The sequence below is a fragment of the Equus caballus genome, chromosome 23 (genome assembly GCF_041296265.1).
Source record: "Equus caballus isolate H_3958 breed thoroughbred chromosome 23, TB-T2T, whole genome shotgun sequence".
NCBI lineage: Eukaryota > Metazoa > Chordata > Mammalia > Perissodactyla > Equidae > Equus > Equus caballus.
Window position 1 is genome coordinate 39,455,765 of NC_091706.1, and position 18,434 is coordinate 39,474,198.

Here is an 18,434-nt window from a genome sequence, read left to right on the forward strand (position 1 = left end):
CATCAACTCCAAGTTCCATTTGAAAAATTACATGTGAAACCAGTGATGTTACATGTGTGTTTCGTTTTCTAAATTTCAACTTACAGATGACAAACAATGATCTTCCTTGTCTGGTATGAAATTATAAAGTCATGGGTGGGTATTTTCCTCTTCTAATTTGGTGAAGTATCCATGTGAGTTAGGCTTATTGAATGAAGTCTAGGAGTGAGAGTTTGTGTTGTGGCCATGACCTGGACCCTTGTGGGCCAGCAATTCCTGGTGGCCAGTGTAAGCACTTTGACCAGTGTGCACATTTGTCCAGTGTAGTCCCATTTTGATTCTCACAGTAAATACTTAAAAAAAAAATCCAGTCCTTTACCAATTGGAAAGTTTTAAAGACTATCATTTACAACCTGTACTAGCACACAGCTTCAATAAGGTCACTTGGTGAGCATCTCCTTTGTCAGCATAACTTGAAATAGGCTTGATGATACACACCCCAAATTGGGGGGGGGCGGGGAATGGAGTAATGTACATAGAGCTTAACATGTTATTGTGTTCTTTGTTAATGTAATATTAAATGGAACAATCTTGATTAAATATAAAGTTTAATGTAATAAGTATACATCCCTCAGAAAATTCACATGGATGGAAAAATTCGGACATTCTTGGGAAATGCATGTAAGTGGGTTAAAGCAGTGATAGTAGCTATCTTCTGATTCTCCCTCCCCTCCTTTTTCTACTCTTCATTTTTGAATGCCGCTGTCTCTGCTGCTGAGCTGGATACGCCCTCCCTTCTCCTTGTCAAGTGACTCAAAGGCAATATAAGATTGTGCTCAAATGTCCCATGATGATGGTTGGTGGCACAGTGTTAGATTGTTAAGCATGACTCAGAGTGCCCTGGAATCTTTGTTCTCACTGCACCCCCTTCCCTTAGCAGGTGTTATTAACCCTTGGCTGCATAGACAATTGAATTCTTTTTGAGAAATTAAGGACTGACCAATATAGTTCATCCATATAGTGAGTTCCTATAGTACATTTGAGACATCATTAATTTCACACATAGTTTTTCTGAAACAAATATCTTGACTAGTTTTGTGCTGGACGCATAGAAAATGCTTCATGAACGTGTGTTGAATTGTGTCAAAGGAGGCAGTTCTGTATTGTAGTTGCGTGTGAACTGTACTGCTGGGAAGGCTGCCACACCTTTCTTGATGACACATTTACTCAAGAACTACTTGGCAAAGTAGATTTGAGGTGTCAAATCTGGAAATTTTGTGGAAAGGTGATTTTTATTATTTATGGGCTGAGTTTTTGTGGTCAAGCTGGTTGTTACTAAACTGTGTGGTTGAGAACTCTTGTGTTTACCACGATGTCCCCAGTTCCTAGCCTGTGGAAGCTTTCTTCCAGATGTTTGTTGGATCCCTGAGTGGATGAATCAGCTGTGGTTCTGGACAAGAAGGGTGTTAGGTTCTGGCATTGGTGGTAGAAACACAATGCGAGGGAGCATCGTGCCAGCTCATTGATTATATTAATTGAATTCTGAGTTAGAGATATCCCTTGGGGACAGAAACATAAAGCTGTCCCATATTTAGGCCATTTCTGGCTTATGTGGTATTTTTTATTATGGGAAAAAAGCCTGATATTTCTCAAGCAGAGCTGTAAGCAGGTGGTCTCCAGGCCCCTTGTACCCTCTGGTTTGGCTGTGTGTGAGGGCCAAGGGAGGGCTGCGGTGAGAAGTTGTGTAGGCTCTGGGGGCTGCAAGACCTGCATTTGAAACACACCTCCCTCACTTTCTACCTGTGTGGACTTGGTACAGGTTGCTTAGTTTCTCCATTCCTCACTTGTAAAATGGGCACCGTAATACCTACTCTGCAGGGTGGTGGCGTCAAAGCCCCTAGCTCAGAAACTGGCAGAAAGTAGGTGCACAGTATCTAGTAGCCCTTGTTACTGTAACTCTATATGTTGATTGTTACAAACTGTCAACCTAGGATCTTTGACAGTGTGGGAGGGGAGGGAAGAGAGGGCTAAAAGGAAGAGCAATGCAAACTTCATCTTCTCTGGTTCTGCCATGTGTGCCCTCACTAAGTCCTGTATGTTTCCAGTGTAAGCCAGTAGGAACTCTAATAAGGCTGGATGTAACCAGAATGCCATCAAAAAGATGTTTGTCTTCTCTTTCCTTTTGCTGATGAATGTGAGCCCCACTTCATTAACCCTCCTCAGAGTCTGTGCCTTTGAATCCCCAGGTCTCCAGGCTTTGGGTTGTCGCTGGTTGCTGAGACCACCAATGGCACCTTCCTCAGTGCTGAACTGGCCTCCAACCCCCAGGGTCAAGGAACAGCGGTGCTTCCAGAGGACGTCGGCAGGAACTGTGCCAGGCTGCTGCTTGAAGAAATCTATAGGGTATGTCCTCAGCCTCTGCAGGTCTGGGAGAGCAACCATCAGGAAGCAGTTCATTGTCTCTCATTCTTATTCCTTAGCAACTTTCTTCCTCTTCCAAGGGCTTAAGCCAAGGACTTAACCTCTTCCTACTCATTAAATAGTTTAGCCTTAACTAGTTTAATGGATTAACTAAACTAGTCAGTAAGCAGAGGTCTAGCCCCACTAGTTTGGGACACAGGGCAGGTAAGTTTTAATGTTGGGGAGAGGAAAGAACTGAAACAGAGTCAGGAGAGAGAAGGTAGAAAAATGCAGCAGGTTAGGTGGTGACTGGCCAGTTGAAGAGCACACAGTGCCCCGAGCAAAGTGAGTACCGTGTCTCAGCTCCCCCAGTCGTTGCCATAGGGGTGTGGGAGCTCGGTGCTTGTAGAATTTTCAAGAGAAGCTGGAAATCTGGATTTGTAGGTGACGGTTAATTCAGATAGGAAATAATGTCAACAGGCCACATTTTGCCATGTTCTAGAGCATAGAAGAATGTCTAGTGAAGGCAGGCCTGTGTCAGAGCATGCTAGGGGCTTGGAAAAATGAGAACATAGGACAAAGAAGGGCTGACACCTCACCTATTGCCATTTTACTTCTGCAGCTCTGTTGAGGGACACAGCTCAGACTTACTGGACCAACTTGTCCTCTCTGTTGCCACTGTCTTTTCTCTGTCGGTCTGTATGAGGAACATGCACATATACATACACACACTTTTACTCTGTTTCCCAGAGATAGTTGAGGTGACCTAAAATAAGCAAGGAAGAAATTGGGAGAGAAGAGATGATCATGGCAGGAGGAATAAGATGAAGCTGCCTGAAAATACATTCTCTAAGATCCTGTATGCTTGGTTAGAGGAGAGTCACAGATCTGGTTCCAAGATTTCTGTTAGTCTGCCCTGTCTTTTTCCTTGGTTCTATGTCAGGAAGGTGAAACCTTTTCCTTGGTATGTAGAACCCAGGCAGGCTCTGAGTAATGGCCATTTTTCTGCTGCGTATGCTGGGTCCCACATTCTAGAACTGAGCCCTGACAAGAGCTGTCCCCTGGGTGATTTGCTTTTGGATGGTGTATGTTGTTTGTAAATTGTCTTTCTTCTTCAACTGAAGAGCCTTTCTTCTCTGTATTTATCTGTGCATTTATTCTTGGTTGTTAGTTATCTCAGTGTGTCCTGAAGTCTCCAAGAAGTTTTGCCCTTTTTAAAGTAGCTTATTAATCACTATGGTAAGGTTATGCCTGGGTCATGGGTATTGATCCCCGCACAGGCCTCACTAAAGACTAAAGCTTATAGCCATAGTCTGCTCTCCTGAACCAAGTCAGCATTCTTGCAAATACCTCATTGGTTGCAAGGTGGAGCAAGTAAGAATGAACTGTTTGAGAGTTAATTGAAATTTTGGGGCCTTAAATGACTTTATTTAATGTCCATCTAATTAAGATGGAAGACAGGACCTATAATTGTATCTTCTGTAGAGCGACTCCATCCCCTCCACTGACCATTCAGCTAGGAAATAGTGGAGGAAGGAAATAGCCTCTCAAGTGAAATTCTCCTGAAGGAGACTCTTCTCATGATTCTTGTGCAGTCAAGGTCTGGCCTCAGTTTTTTTGATGCTAACTCAGCCCAAAGTTTAATGCTTAGTGATTTTTGAAAGATAGGTAGTACCTAAAAGTTGGGGGTAAATGATCAAGAGGTTGCCCTGCCAGTTCCTTAGTTCAAAAAGTTTGTTATATCGATATTCGTGAGCAAAGAATGTGCGTGTGATACGTGTGTCCAATACATGCATCCCTAAGCCCCTGCTGACTTGTGCAGGTTTCCTTTCCTTGGTCCTGTGGTGACTGGCAGGCCCTCTCTCTGACCATGGGGACACTTCCATCTCTTTCCAGTAGACCTGAGGGAATTGGAAGCATCACATTACAGAACAGCGCAGTGGGAGCGCATGGGCACAGCTGGACTTCGGGTTTTATATCCCCATAAATAGCAGTTTATAAGCCTCAGGGTGAAAGCACAGCTCATCAGTCCACAGAGAAAAAACATGCAGTCTAGATTAGGTTATGTTATTTATTTTTTACTCTAGTTGAGTTCTACTTTAAACCATTTCATATGCCTAGATCGTTTTTTCTTTAATCATTAAGAAAACTTATTTTGTGTGTGTCTGTGATCTTAATTATTAAAAGGATGAAAATCCTTCATGTTCTTAAGGATAATTCTCTAGAGGTCTGTGATGTGACATAGTTTAGATGAGTAATAAAGATCTATCACCTTTGAAATTGCCATTTATTTTTACCGAAGTTTTAAGCCTCTGATCTAATCCCTTTTGTCCCATTTCTGTCTCATCATTTACCAGGCCTTCTTGATTCCGTTTCAGGCTTCCTGGAACTGCTCTTTCCTGTCCATCTTTTTTGCTGCCTGCATCCACTACCCTCCTCCTTTCTACACCCCCTGACTCCCCTGGACCTGGATTATGCTTACCGACTCTCCCCACTTGCAGAGCAGAACTCTTCTCCAAATCCTCTCCAACATGCTTTTCAGTTTAAATCTCCCCCTAAAACATTGATCTGATCTTTTCACTCCTGTGCTCAGAGACCTTCACTAGCTTCTTACTTTCCCAAGATAAAGTCAAACCCTTGACCAGTTAGAAAAGCCTTACTTTAACCTGCCTATTCCACCTTCCCCCTGCTGTTTCGCATACTTCTCCACGGATGGCACGCACCCCCTTTCAGGTTGGTGTCCTGGCTGTTCCTTACTCGCCCTGGGTCATATTTTCCCCATTATCCTGCTCTTCCTCCCTCTCCAACTCAGCTCATCCCTCCAGGGCCAGCTCAAGTCCCCATCTCCCCAAAGCTCCCTCTGGGCCAGGTGAGTGACACCCCCTGCCTTGGCAGTCCCTGTCTTGGCAGTCCCAGTGTCCACAGCCCTCAGCCGCTGCATAGCTTTGGCTCCACCTTGAACTGTTTCTTCTTCCTGCTCATATCTCATCTTTGTAGTGAGATTGGAGCCACGCGGCACAAAGATTGCATCCTCTGCTGTGGGGGTGGCCCCACCATTCCCTCTGTGGTGTCCAGTACACAGACCCTAACATATTTATCCCACTAAAATATTGGTCCATAGTAAAAATCACTTGAGAATGGTGGAATAGTAACATAGTGATAGGGAGCAGAGACTGAAGAGAACATTTGAATGTTGGACAGTCTTATGAAAAGGAGCAGGTTTTCTTAAAACAATTAGTTTTGTTGTTTTCATAGTCTCTGTGGGTCAGGTTTTCCTTTTTAGGTGGAAACATATGCTATAATTCTTTTTGTCCTAAAATTTGCTAAGTGAGATAAATATTGTCCTTTATTAACTCAGGTAGTTTAGGAAGAACAATAGATTTTCATAAAGGCTAGCAGTAGAATAAACCCCTTTATTTTACTGCTCCCCTTGTCAGGGCTGCTAAATGAAGTCTGACAACCAGACAATGAGTGTCTGCATCTGAGAATTGGTTTATTCTCTACCCTACATGCATTGAAAGAGGAGGGAGGTGTACCCACATAACAGCAGTGGGTAGCCACCTATTCTGTTCAAAATCTGGGAGAGCCTAGCCTTGCAGTGATGTGCCATGGTCAGAAACTGAGTTTCTTATTGTGATATGTGCAGAATATGTAGAAATTCAAGTTTATCCTGCTATTGCTGTGTACAATGTAAGTTTGAATTGTTTTAAGTAAAGTTACCCAGAAAGAATGATCAGAAATAAAGACATTTTTTAAGGACAAATGGAAACAATGGTAATGCACACGTCTTGTAGAAGTAAAATGGCTGAAATAGTTGAGAAATTCAAAAATGAAAGAAGGGCATTAGGAGAAAGTTTTTGAAAAGAATTCTGTTCTGCTTATTGATTTGGAAGAAAAGGAAGGAAAGGTGGGGAAAAACAGTTCGTAAGTAATAAGAATGGAGGGCTGTGATCTTAACAGTTCTCCAGATTTAAGGCACACAGAGGAGGAGAAACAAATGTAACACAGCGGGCAGTTTCTAGATGTATTTGAATAGGTGTTATAGGTAATACCCTTGACGTACAAAGGTCCTTTCATGTCAGATCGACTGGTGTTCTTTGACAGATTAAATAGTGGTAGTGTCACTCACTTAGCCCTTGGTAATTAACTATACATTTCCTAGAACCAATCTTGCTTTTTTGCTTATATGTTCTGCTGCTGCTTTAATTATGAAGGAAAGTTTTGTTTTTCACTAGATACGCCTCAGTAAACTTGAGTGTCTAGTTCATTCTGATAGTCTCAGCTACTACAATTGCTTTAACTGTTAGTTTAACCCCCTAAAGTCAATTGCTCTAAGGATTACTCTTAAAAGACCTGTATTCTGTTTTATGATCGCTTTTAACTTTGCAGTCTGCTCTTCTGTTGTTCTGATATTCTATTTATCTGTCTGTTTTCTTTCCTCTGTTTTGTTGGTTGGCCATTTTCTGGTTGGTACAACGATTAATCTTTAAAGTATTTGTGTTTACAGGGGGGATGTGTGGACTCGACCAACCAAAGCCTGGCTCTGTTGCTTATGACCCTTGGACAGCAGGACGTTTCCAAAGTCCTGCTAGGACCACTCTCTCCCTACACGTGAGTTGTTCTGCAGCCTCATCATGCTCTCCAGCTTAATCTTCCGATTGCGCGAAATGACAAAGGCGTTGTACTGCACATAGCCTGTCACTACAAACACCTGCTTGTATCGATGCTTAAATGAGCTGGAGACTGTCACTCTCAACCTCGTCTTTTGCAAGGGTTTTGCCTTCTTTTCTTCCTGTAGTTTCATCATTCTCATGTTATTAAAGTTACGTGGTATGTATTGGATAGTTCTTTTGTCTGCACTTTAGATTTTGGTTCCATTTTGAAGGTAAACTTCTGGTTCTCTTATAGCTTGGATTTTGTTGTTAGTTTTTTAAATCCCTCTTTTCTCTAGCTGTGGCAAAAAGGACTTTTTGTCCAAGATGATAGGATATGAGCTGGCAGGAAGGATGAAGAAAGAGGCAGAGTTCACAGTAATGCCACTGGACTAGCAGGCAAACGTAGAGGTGAGTTTGAGGCCGTGGGGTGTTATCAGAAGTGGACTGCTGAGGTATTAAAGCAGGCACTCTCCAAAAAGAGCAGATCCTCAGAAGACTTGAATTCTAAACAGCACTGTGAAAGGAGCCTTTCCCATCGACAGTAAACGAGGTTGCTGTAAACAGCTTGTTTGAGCACTGACATCTCTGTATGGGCACGTGTGCTTATATGGGATCATTATGTGGTCATCTGTGGGTGGGGAGTAGGGGTGGGTGGGCTTTGTGTGGGAGGAAATATTCAGGTAGATATGAGACTGAACTGTCCTTTTTCGGTTATCATGGTACCGATGCTGTATATCTGAAAGGTACAGTACTGTGATAACTGAAGAATGGTGGTGCCATCACATTGAGAAAGGGGTGAGCACTGCCAAGGGGCGAGGCACCATCGGACCATGGCTTGGGGGATGTGGAGACCAGGAGCTTGAAAGAGAGTCTTTTGAAGGCTTTTTTTTTTTCGAGTTGGTGGTAGGTGGTTTTTTGGAACAAGGAAATGAAAGAGAATACATTCTGTTAGCAGTGGGGGAAGACTGATAAGCGGGAAACTAGTGAGGACCACATTATCTCCTGATAACTTGTGTAAAGTATTTCACAGGACAGGAAACCTGAAATTGAGTAATCCTAAATGGCACGATAACATGAGGAATCAACATTGCTGAAATAGACTTTGTAGTTAAGGCATTGGGGTTTGGAGAGGAGGTAAGGGCTGGGAGTACAGGACCCCACGTGCAGAGATTCTCTTCCCATAGAGAGTTTGCTGGAAGCAGCTGATAGCTCTGTGACCCCCACAGTTCCCTTCCGCTTTTTAGCTGGTCTCATTGCTGCTGCCTTCCCAGCCTCTGCTTCAGGGCAGCAGAAGGCCTGACCGCTCACACAGCAGTGTGTGGTTGTGGGGCATGGGGTTTGGCAGAACATTATGTGAAAAATGGAATGTATATTTTTATTTTTCCTTGACACTTTTTTTTTTCTTTTGGAGATTTTTTTTTCAGTTTGGCTACAGGGCCTTTGTAATCATTTCAAGTCAGCAGCCCCTGTGGAGTTGGTCAAGATGTGACTGGACATTTTTAAAAGTTCCTGTGTCCTCCTTGACACACCCCCTCACCAAACATTAATTGCAGTGTCTTGTCTTCCAGAAACCTTGCCTAAAATTACTACGTCTCCTGGGAAAACAAAGTAGTCTGCCCTGAATGGAGCTTTACAGGAGTAGGACAAATTGCAAAATTATGTTTTGAGACTTGGGGCTGGGGGTTGCAGGACATTCTTCCTCTGGGTTATCTGCCTTCCAGGGTGTCATGCAAGGGGGGCTGCCATGGGGTGGGAAAGAGCAGCCCAGATTCTTTTTGGTAAGCTAGCTCAAGGTAGGGGGAGAAGGGGTTAGGAAGTTTATTTTGAAAGCTGTATCTATTTGAGACTCTTTTTGCCCTTTATCATGTGGAAGGCTCCGGTGGCCCAAAATAATGAAAGGCAAATGTGGGAGGAAATATACGTCCTTTAGAGACCTGACAGGCAAAGTTAACAATGTATTTCTGTGTACAGTTAATGGTGCAGAAGGGACAGAATCCATAGTCAGGACGATCACAGTGGGGGGAACAATTTATCCTAGCTGGATTCAAGAGCTTTGGAGACCAAACTATCACACTTATTTTTTTGTGCAGTTAAAGTCATAAAAATCTGTTTTTTGAAACCTCAAATTTCTAACAAAAACCAGAAGCAAGACTCTCTTCGGTTTAAAGAAATGTATTTCTTCTGGCAGTTTGCACGTTCTGATTTGTATAAATAGCTTTTTAAATGTCTGTTTACAGAGCACTGGGATTAGGGAGGATGTTTTTTCTTGCAGTGTTGCTTTCAGACTGTTTCTGGAAAATAAGGGTCGCTATGATCTTTCCTTTTCCTCTTCCCTCTGTCTTACTTCAGGAGATTGCTGTTGGTAGTTTCATGTGTTACTTGAGAAAGTCAGTCTATGTGTGTGAAATTCTTAGGAAAAGCCAGAGAGATTTTTTTCGGTAGAATAAAATAGTATTGGATATCATGCTGGTATGTGGAGACTCTGTTTCGGTTAAGTTTGTTGAGTTTAGGTGGCTACAGTTGGTGACAGTGATTCCACCTTCCCCTCGAGAAGCTTAACTTCACAGTTTAGGGGAGGATTTATGCTTTGTTTAAAAGTAGGATTAACAGCAAGAAAAATACATATTAATGAGCATTTTCCTTAGCGCTTTCAGCAGTTGCTGATGACCAGAGCTTCCTGCGTTCTGCCAGCATACAGGCGTTGGAGTCCATTCTATCTGGATTTCAGCTCTGGCTCTACCCTGGAGCACCAGGAGACCATGGACAAAGTATTTAGCATCTCTGAGCCTCTGTCGCATCTGCAGAGAAGGTGAATGGTCCTGACGTCACGGGTTTGGGGAGATGGAGATGGAGCGAGACTTACATGAGGTCAGGTACTTTGCGCTCCCAGCAGCCCAGTGTGCCTGATGGAGCTCACTCAGTGCTGAATGCCGAGGCTCCCGCCTGCACGTCCCCTCAGTCTGGGAAGTCCAGTCTCCCGTTAAGGTCACTTTGAACACTAGGAGGCCTAGTAAACTTGCTTTGGGCAATCTCAGACCGAAGTCAGCTGCAAATTGTCTGCTCAGCTATCTCTAAGTCTATAAATTTTAACTTTATGACTAACTTCCTGCCGTTGTGTTACTAAACCATCCACACACATCTTATTTACTCTTAGGTATTTATTTAACAAACACTTGGAGATTTTACTGTTGGCCAGATGTTGTTTTAAGCGCTTTACAAACTTGAACTCATTTGGTGTTCCTAATAACCCTAGGAGGATGATAAAGGCAGGTATTCTCAGATGCTCCATTTTACAGGTGAGGGGATTGAAGCACAGAGAGGTCGAGTCACGTGCCCAGAGTCACACAGTCAGCAAGTGGGATTCAGACCCGAACAGTCTCGTCCAGAGTCCATGCTTCCCTGACCCACTGTGCTCTTATGTAAGAGCTGGGATTCCATCCATCTTGTTGGACTCCAGGCACCTCCCTGCTACATCTTTTCAGAGAGTCCTCGTTTTAAATTCTGCCGTAAAATGATCTCCTTCTATCTTTAGTGGGAAGTCTAAAATAAACCATGCCACTTTGTTTTTTTCCAACTTTAATAAATGACCTCTTTCCACTACTTGCAAAGTGCTGGGGAGTGAGAGCCCAGTGTCCTTGTTAAACACTGACTGATCAGGGGTTCTTGGCTCACCCATTCTGAGGTGCAGCACGTGAAGATCAAATGAGATAATGTGCCGGAAAACTGGGAACTGCTGGCCAAGCCTACTGCTATGGGTTCAGTTGCTTAATTGCTCCCTGTGAACTAGCACAATACCACTCCTCCTTACATGTGGGAAGTGCTTTATGTGCTGCAAAGCCATGTCACTTTTCTTATGCTGTTTGAGCCCAAAACATTTTGGCATAGGGTAAAAGCACGTGATGTATCCTTACTTTTCAGGTGAAAAAGCTGACCTCTGCTCCAAGAGTGAAGTTATTAAATTTGGTTATAAAGGCAGCAGGAAACAGAGAGCCAGGCTAGGGGAGACGTGCGTCCCAGGCGATTTGGGCCAAGAACTCACTATGAACATTCATTCTTGGAACAGAGGTCACCTGGGCTTTGGGAAATCCACTATTGGGCAGAAGAAGCACCAACCAGTGTAGTTTTAAAAAGCTGCTGTGTAGACATTTCTGCAAAGAAGATATACAGATGGCCAATAGGCACATGAAAAGATGCTCATCATCACTGATCATCAGGGAAATGCAAATCAAAGCTACACTAAGCTATCACCTTACACCCATTAGAATGGCAAAAATAACCAAAACAACAAGTAACAAATGTTGGAGAGGTTGTGGAGAAAAAGGAACCCTCATACACTGCTGGTGGGACCGCAAACTGGTGCAGCCACTATGGAAAACAGTAACGAGATTTCTCAAAAAATTAAAAGTAGAAATACCATATGACCCAGCCATCCCACTACTGGGTATCTATCCAGAAACTTGAAATCAGCAATTCCAAAAGTCCCATGCACCCCTATGTTCATTGCAGCATTATTTACAATAGTCAAGACATGGAAGCAACCTAAGTGCCCATCAACTGATGATTGGATAAAGAAGATATTTTATGCACACTCACACACACACACACACACACACACACACACACACACAATGGAATACTACTCAGCCATAAAAAAGGATAAAATTGTCCCATTCACAACAACATGATGGACCTTGAGGGTATTAGGTTAAGTGAAGTAAGCCAGATAGAGAAAGACAGTCTCTGTATGACTCCACTCATACGTGGAAGCTAAACATGTAGACAAAGAGAACAGATTAGTGGTTACCAGAGGAAAGGGGGGGTGTGGGGTGGGCATAAAGGGTGAAGTGGTGCACCTACAACACGACTGACAAATAATAATGTACAACTGAATTTTCACAAGGTTGTAAACTATCATAGTCTCCATAAAAAGTTAAAAAAAAAAGCTGCTGTGTAATGACTAGAGGGGGCCCCCATGATCAAATTCTCTTCCCACCCTCCAATCTTTCCCCTCAACTTCCAGAGCAACTCCCTAGACCTGAGAAGTGGGTAACCCCAATGTCCAGGTGCTCTGTGGAGCGGGAGCGCTGATCCTCTGTCGTAGTTTGTGTCTGTGGAGCTGCCAGAAGGACAGCTCCCCCATGGCTGCCCTCACCGCTGTTCTGTCAGGCTTCAGAAAGGCGACCTGGTGAGAGGGGCTATATTTAAGGGGCAGGCCAGACCACCTGGCAAGTCCCGGCCAGTTGGGATTCAATGGGCAGATGACTGAGCCCCTATTAGCCTTCACCTATTGGCCGACAGTGGCGGTGGGAACAACCCACCCTTTGAAAATACACAGGAAAAATTATCTCTGTGCTCCCGAATTCTCTGAAACCCACTCAGATGGACTGGAGGCTTTCGTAGAAAAGTAGATTGCTGTTTTTGTTTTTCTGAAAATAAATAAATAAATCGTTTTGTCCTGGAAAAAAACAAAGAAGAAAAGCAGCTTGCTACAGATAGAGTTCCTTAAAGTCGGAAGTTCAAACCCCTCACCCCAGAGTTGTGTGGAATCCCAGTGGCCTAAAATGGTTACTGTGACAAGTTGCCAGTTACGCTGTGCTGGTGGTCGTCCGCTGAGGAGCAGAGTCGTTCTCGGCGTGCCATGGGCCTCTTTTTTGCCTGGCTCTGTGGCTGTGGGTTGTGTCTGTGAAGTGTGGATCTACAGTATGGTGTTGGGAAGAGAAGGAAAGGGAACCTCCTACACTGGGGAGGTGGGGCCTTGTGGGTGTGCTCCTGGGGCTGTGCGCCGCTGTGGGGCTGTGGGGCTGTGCTTCAGCTCCAGACATGACTTTGTGCAGCTGCATGTACTCATGGGGTGAGTTTATTCTCCATTTTCTCAAGGAGACTGTTAGGATTTAATATCACCTGTGGTTATTTCTTAGCTTCCGAGGATGTTTGCTTTTAGATGGCCCGGCTACAGAAGACATAGGGAGAGTGGGGCTGGAGGTGGGACAACGTTCTGAAACGTCCCTAATGGAGTCCGTTACACAGCCTTCCTCAGACAGGCCACGGGGCTGGCAGAACGTTATGTAAAAAGTGGAACCGACTTTGCTTTTTCTAACTATTCCAAAGGCCACAAATACCCCAAAGCTGCAAATATGTAGGCCTGTGTTCACTCAGGCCTGTGTTCCTCCCATCCTTCTCCAAGAGATCAAAAGCAAGCCGAGGCCCTGTAGGAATTCTGCCAGCTGGGGAAGGTGTCTGGTTTTTCCAGCACAGTTGGGCGATTCAGAGTGAAGTAGGCTGGGGCGGCTGTGGGAGCAGAGCGTGTCCCAGGCCTGTGTTAGAGCTCAGGCAGCAGCAAGAGAGAGAACAGGCTGTTTTCTCCTTAGAATGCAGACGAGTGGTTGAAATGGCTGACTTTTTCTGTGTTGCTGCCAGAGCTGTGGAAGCTTTGCCCACAGATGTGTACTGTTTGTATATGGGTTTGATGTGTTTGTTTTCTTTTTTTCCTAGGACAGGGTGGGGGAGGTTGTGAGGCTGGGACGGAGAGCAAAAAACTGAAAATTTCAATTGGTTAGTAAGACAGGAAAGCCAGCAGGGGAAGAACTGACTTCCCTTCGAGGCTAAGAATGTTGAAGTCATTTCTCAAAATTAACCCTAACTCCTGAATTCTCTTTGGTGCCTCATTATTGAGTGCCTTACATGGTGCCTAGCAAGTGTAATGGGTTTCAGGCATAGATAGGGTCTTTGCCCTTGAGGTGCTTATATACTTTACCAAGGGGGGAAGGGGCAATTGTGCGACAACTATGCATAGACGTTTAATTAGATACCATAAGGAGAGCCAAGAATGCTATGGAAATCCAGAGGGGTTATTGGCTAGGGAAGGCTTCGTAGAAGAATTGGCAAATGTGATGATATTTAAAGATGGAAATGAAGTAGCACAATCCTAGGTGGAAGAGGGAGCAAAGAAGTGAGGAATTTTTCCTTTGAGCGTGCAGCACTCACCAGAACTCCTACACTCCAGGGCAGTCACTCTTTCATCTCTTAGTCCCTGATGTCCTGGTCATGTCAGCCAAAAAGAATGAGGAATTGTTCTGGCCCCTTTTTCTCCTTTTTGCCGTTTCTCTCCTTTGACTAGATCAACTAAGACAGAGATATAGGAGAAGATGGAAAATTCACTGCAGTAGGCTTTTACTTAGTTTGGTATATACTCTGTGAGGGCGGGAGCCAGGTTTAATACTTTTTTTTCTCATGAGGAAGATGGCCCTGAGCTAACATCTGTGCCAATCTTCTTCTATTTTGTGTGTGAGGTGCTGCCACAGGAGGGCTTGATGAGCCGTGTGTAGGTCCACACCTGGGATCTGAGCCGCCAAAGCGGAGTGCGCGAACTTAACCACTATGCCACCAGGCTGGCCCCTCAGTGCTTTTCTTTTACCATTACACATATATATTTATTTTAAACAGCTTTACTGAGATATAATTCACATAGCACAGTTTACCCATTTAAAGTATGCAGTTCAGTGGTTTTTACTATGTTTACAGAGTTGTGTAACCATAACCACAATCTAATTTTAGAACGTTTTCCCCACCCCAGAAAGAAACCCTTTGCCATTCACAGTTGTTCCTCATTCTTCCCACTTCCCCCGACTCCCAGGCAACCACAAATCTGCCTTCTGCCTCTGGTAGTAGATTTGCCTATTCTGGCCACTTCATATAAATAGACTCATACTATATGAGGTCCTTTGTGACCGTTCTTTTACTTAGTGTAGTGTTTTCAGAGTTCATCCATGCTGTAGCATGTGTCAGTACTTCATTCCTTTTTAAGGCTGACTAATATTCCATTGTACAGATACACCACATTTTCTTTATCCATTCATCAGCTAATGGACGTTTGGGTTGTTTCCACTTTTTGACTGTTATGAATAATGTTATTATGAACATTTGTGTACAAGTTTTTATATGGATATGTTTTCATTTCTCTTGTGTATATAGACCTAAGCATGGAATCACTGGATCATATGGTAACTCCTTGTTTAACATTTTGAGGAACTACCAGACTGTTTTCCACAGTGGCCAGACCATTTACATTCCTACCAGCAGTGTATGAAGGTTCTAATTTCTTCACATCCTCACCCCCACTTTTGTTATTATCTGTCTTTGACTGGAGCCACTCTGTTGGGTTGTGAAGTGGTATCTCATAGTGGTTTTGATTTTCATTTCCCTAATGACTCATAATGTTGAGCATCTTTTCATGTGCTTATTGGCTCTTTGTATATTTTCTTTGGAAAAATGTCAATTCAGATCATTTGCTCATTTTTGATTGGGTTTTTAAAATTATTATTTATTTGCAAGAGTTCTTTGTATATCCTAGATACCAGACCCTTATCAGATACATGTTTTGCAAATATTTTCTTCCATCTTGGAGGTTGTATTGTCACTTTCTTGATAGTGTCCTTTGGTGCACAAAAGGTTTTAATGCTTTTGGTGTTGTATCTAAGAAATCTTTCCCTAGCCCAAGATCATGAAGATTTACTCCTATGTTTTCTTCTGTGAGTTTCATAGTTTTAGCTCTTACATTCAAGCCTTTGATGTATTTTGAGTTAATTTTTGTGGACGATGTGAGGAAAGGGTCCAGCTTCATTCTTTCGTATGTGAATATGCATATGGAGTTGTTCCAGCACCATTTGTTGAAAAGATTATTCTTTCCCCATTGAATTATCTTGGCACATCCTTTTTGAAAATCAATTGACCATAAATGTATGGGTTTATTTCTTCACTCTCAATTCTGTTTCATTGATCTTCGTGTCTAGGATCAGTATTTTGAAAGCTCCTCAGGTGATTTCGTGTGCAGTCGGGGATGAGGACCATCTGGCTAGGGGGGCAGTTTGTATGGTTTGATTGAGAGGCAGCGCCATACAACGTTGCTGGAATACTTCATTTCAGATATGCAGGCCATCTGTTCTTTTTTTTTTTTTTAAAGATTGGCACCTGAGCTAACAACAGTTGCCAATCTTCTTTTCTTCTTCTTCTTCTTCTCCTCCCCAAAGCCCTCCAGTACATAGTTGTATATTCTAGTTGTGAGTGCCTCTGGCTGTGCTATGTAGGACACCACCTCAGCATGGCCTGATGAGTGGTGATGAGCCATGTCTGTGCCCAGGATCCGAACTGGCAAAACCCTGGGCTGCTGAAGCCAAGCACATGAACTTAACCACTCGGGCACAGGACCAATCCCAAACCATCTGTTCTTAACTAAACCAGTGTTTCCAAACTTGCCTGATAAGAATCACAATGGATGCTTGTTAACAGCAGGGTTCTGGCCCCTGTGCACTGAGGAGACAGGGCCTGGTAAGGGGTGGGGAGGGGACATCTTTGCATGTGGTGGCCTATGATTCTGGGTTCTACTACATGGACACGTCTTCCCTACGAGTTGCCAGTTGAGCAGAACCTTCAGGAACCTGTATGTTTAATGAACTCTCCAGGTGAGTCTTATGGTCAGGCTAGCTGGGGTGATGCTGAATCTGCTAGGGCACACCAGTAGAAGCCTGCATACCTGTACCATGGTCCTTCCACAAAATTGCTCTTCCCAAGGTACTCTTGGGGTGACGCCATCGCTCTGTCTTAAGGGAGATGACGAGAAACAGTCCCATGAGACTCTTCACCATGTTTACTCTGAGCTCCTCCCCAGCCACCTTATTGAATATGGCCTCCCGCCATATATACACAAATATTGTTATACCCACATTTCCTCCCCCATCTGCCTGTTTACTTTATGTAAATTTCCATAGTACTTTTCAGGAATATTTAACTAGGTTGAAAACTTCACGAGAGAAGTATTTTTAGTTGACTGCAACATCTCCAGCACCAAGAACAATGCCTAGCACATAGTAGGCACTGAATACATATTTGTTGAGTGATTGAGACTGTGTTGTCGGGGTTGAGGAATGAAGAGAAAGACTTCTCTATTTCAGCGTCAGCAGCAATCATTCTGCTTAGTTTTATTTCATGATGCTGAGACTCGTGGGAGGACATGCTTCTTTGCATGAGCTGCTCAAAGATTAACACCATATTTATGCTCGCTCTAGCGGTGTGTAGGACTAAATGACTTATGTCAGGTACTAACTTCTAACTTTTTAAAAAGTTTATTTATTAATTTATTTTATTTTATAAATTTATTTATGTTGTATTGTGTGCATCTCTGCAGGCTGGCTAAATCCTCTTTGGAAACTGGCAGGCTATAAATAAATAGCTATATAATCAGCTTTGATGAGAAATTGTTAATTTTAGTCATTCCTCTTGATCTACGAAATTAAAAGCTTGGGTTTTAGGTGGGGGAAGGAGAATTTTTAAAAAAATCGAATTCCTTTTTCATTCCTCCCTCCTTTTTTTTTTTTTAGGATAGAATTTTTGCGGCATTTGAAGAGCTTTTTCCAGATTATGTTTAAAATTGAAACCAGGCCATGTGGTGAAGAACTAAAGGGTGGGGATAAAGTGCTGATGACCTGTGTTGGCATTGGCTTCTCCAACCTTAGCAAGACCCTGAAGTGATACTGTCACAAGAGAAGGCCCCAGTGCTGACAGACAAAGCAGAAGCTGCCATGGACACGAAATGGACCAAGTCCAAATTTATCCAGGACAGGATAACCTCTTATATTAAGGACTTATTATTAATTTTACATTAAAAAAAAGTCAGAATATCCAAATAGAAGACATCTCTATATCATGTGGTTTCCAGCCATTTCTCCAGTGGCATTGACGTTCCTCAGGAGGCCCCGCCGTGACGAGAGCTCCCTTGGCTTACCTGGACAAAGAGTGTGCCTTCAGGACACAGTTGTGCTGCTAGAAAAACATCACAGCTGTTTCCTCAGCCCACACCCCGGGCTTCTGTCATATGGCCGTTTTCCAGACCTGTGGAGACTGTTACTGTTCTTTCTGCAAGGACTGACCTCTTTCAGCCTCAATTTCTGTGTAGGGATTAAATGAGACAATATGGGTAGGGGCTCTTTATGAGCAGTGCAGTGCTATGCAAGTGTCAGAGACTGGTATATTAGACTGTGTGATCCCTTGTCTTCTGAATGGACTGCTGTCTTGGAGACAAATACTGCTCCCTCTCTGGTTCGTTGTATGGGTATGTGGGGGGATGAGTGTGTGTGGAGGGCAGAGCTCCAATTAAAGTTATTGGATATTTTCCAGATCCCAGGTGTGCTGTATGTTCCTTATTTTATTCTCACAATAGCCCTGTGATGTAGATTTTATCTCCACAAGAAAATTCAAAAAGGGTATTTTGTTCCTTTGAAATTTAGAATGTGAAGACACTAGATCTCCTGATTTAAAGATCTAAGTATAGTAGTGTCCAAGTCTGGAATTACTTGCAAGCTAATAAGTTAGATTATTACTGTTTTGTGGATGTTAGCAGAAGACGTC

The 18,434-nt window shown here is 43.3% G+C and overlaps 1 protein-coding gene and 1 non-coding gene across 5 annotated transcripts in view; both read left to right on the forward strand.

The window, feature by feature from the left end:
• The window catches only part of RCL1 (RNA terminal phosphate cyclase like 1), a 69,683-nt gene extending 51,479 nt beyond the window's left edge, over positions 1 to 18,204 (forward strand). For 2 of the 4 annotated variants that reach the window (XM_023627308.2, XM_070248278.1), the window contains 3 exons: positions 2,226 to 2,382; positions 6,887 to 6,990; positions 17,408 to 18,204. In XM_023627308.2, the coding sequence (XP_023483076.1) occupies positions 2,226 to 2,382; positions 6,887 to 6,990; positions 17,408 to 17,558 (412 nt within the window). In that variant the 3' untranslated portion in view covers positions 17,559 to 18,204. Of the gene's footprint in view, positions 1 to 2,225; positions 2,383 to 6,886; positions 6,991 to 7,330; positions 7,443 to 9,679; positions 9,844 to 17,407 lie in introns of all 4 variants that reach the window. The other 2 variants (XR_002803225.2, XR_002803226.2) reach the window with 2 other exon arrangements.
• On the forward strand, positions 7,736 to 7,807 carry MIR101-2 (microRNA mir-101-2). The gene has a single exon (NR_032989.1). It is a non-coding gene; the product is annotated as a microRNA mir-101-2 (primary transcript).
• Positions 18,205 to 18,434: the final 230 nt, after the last annotated feature.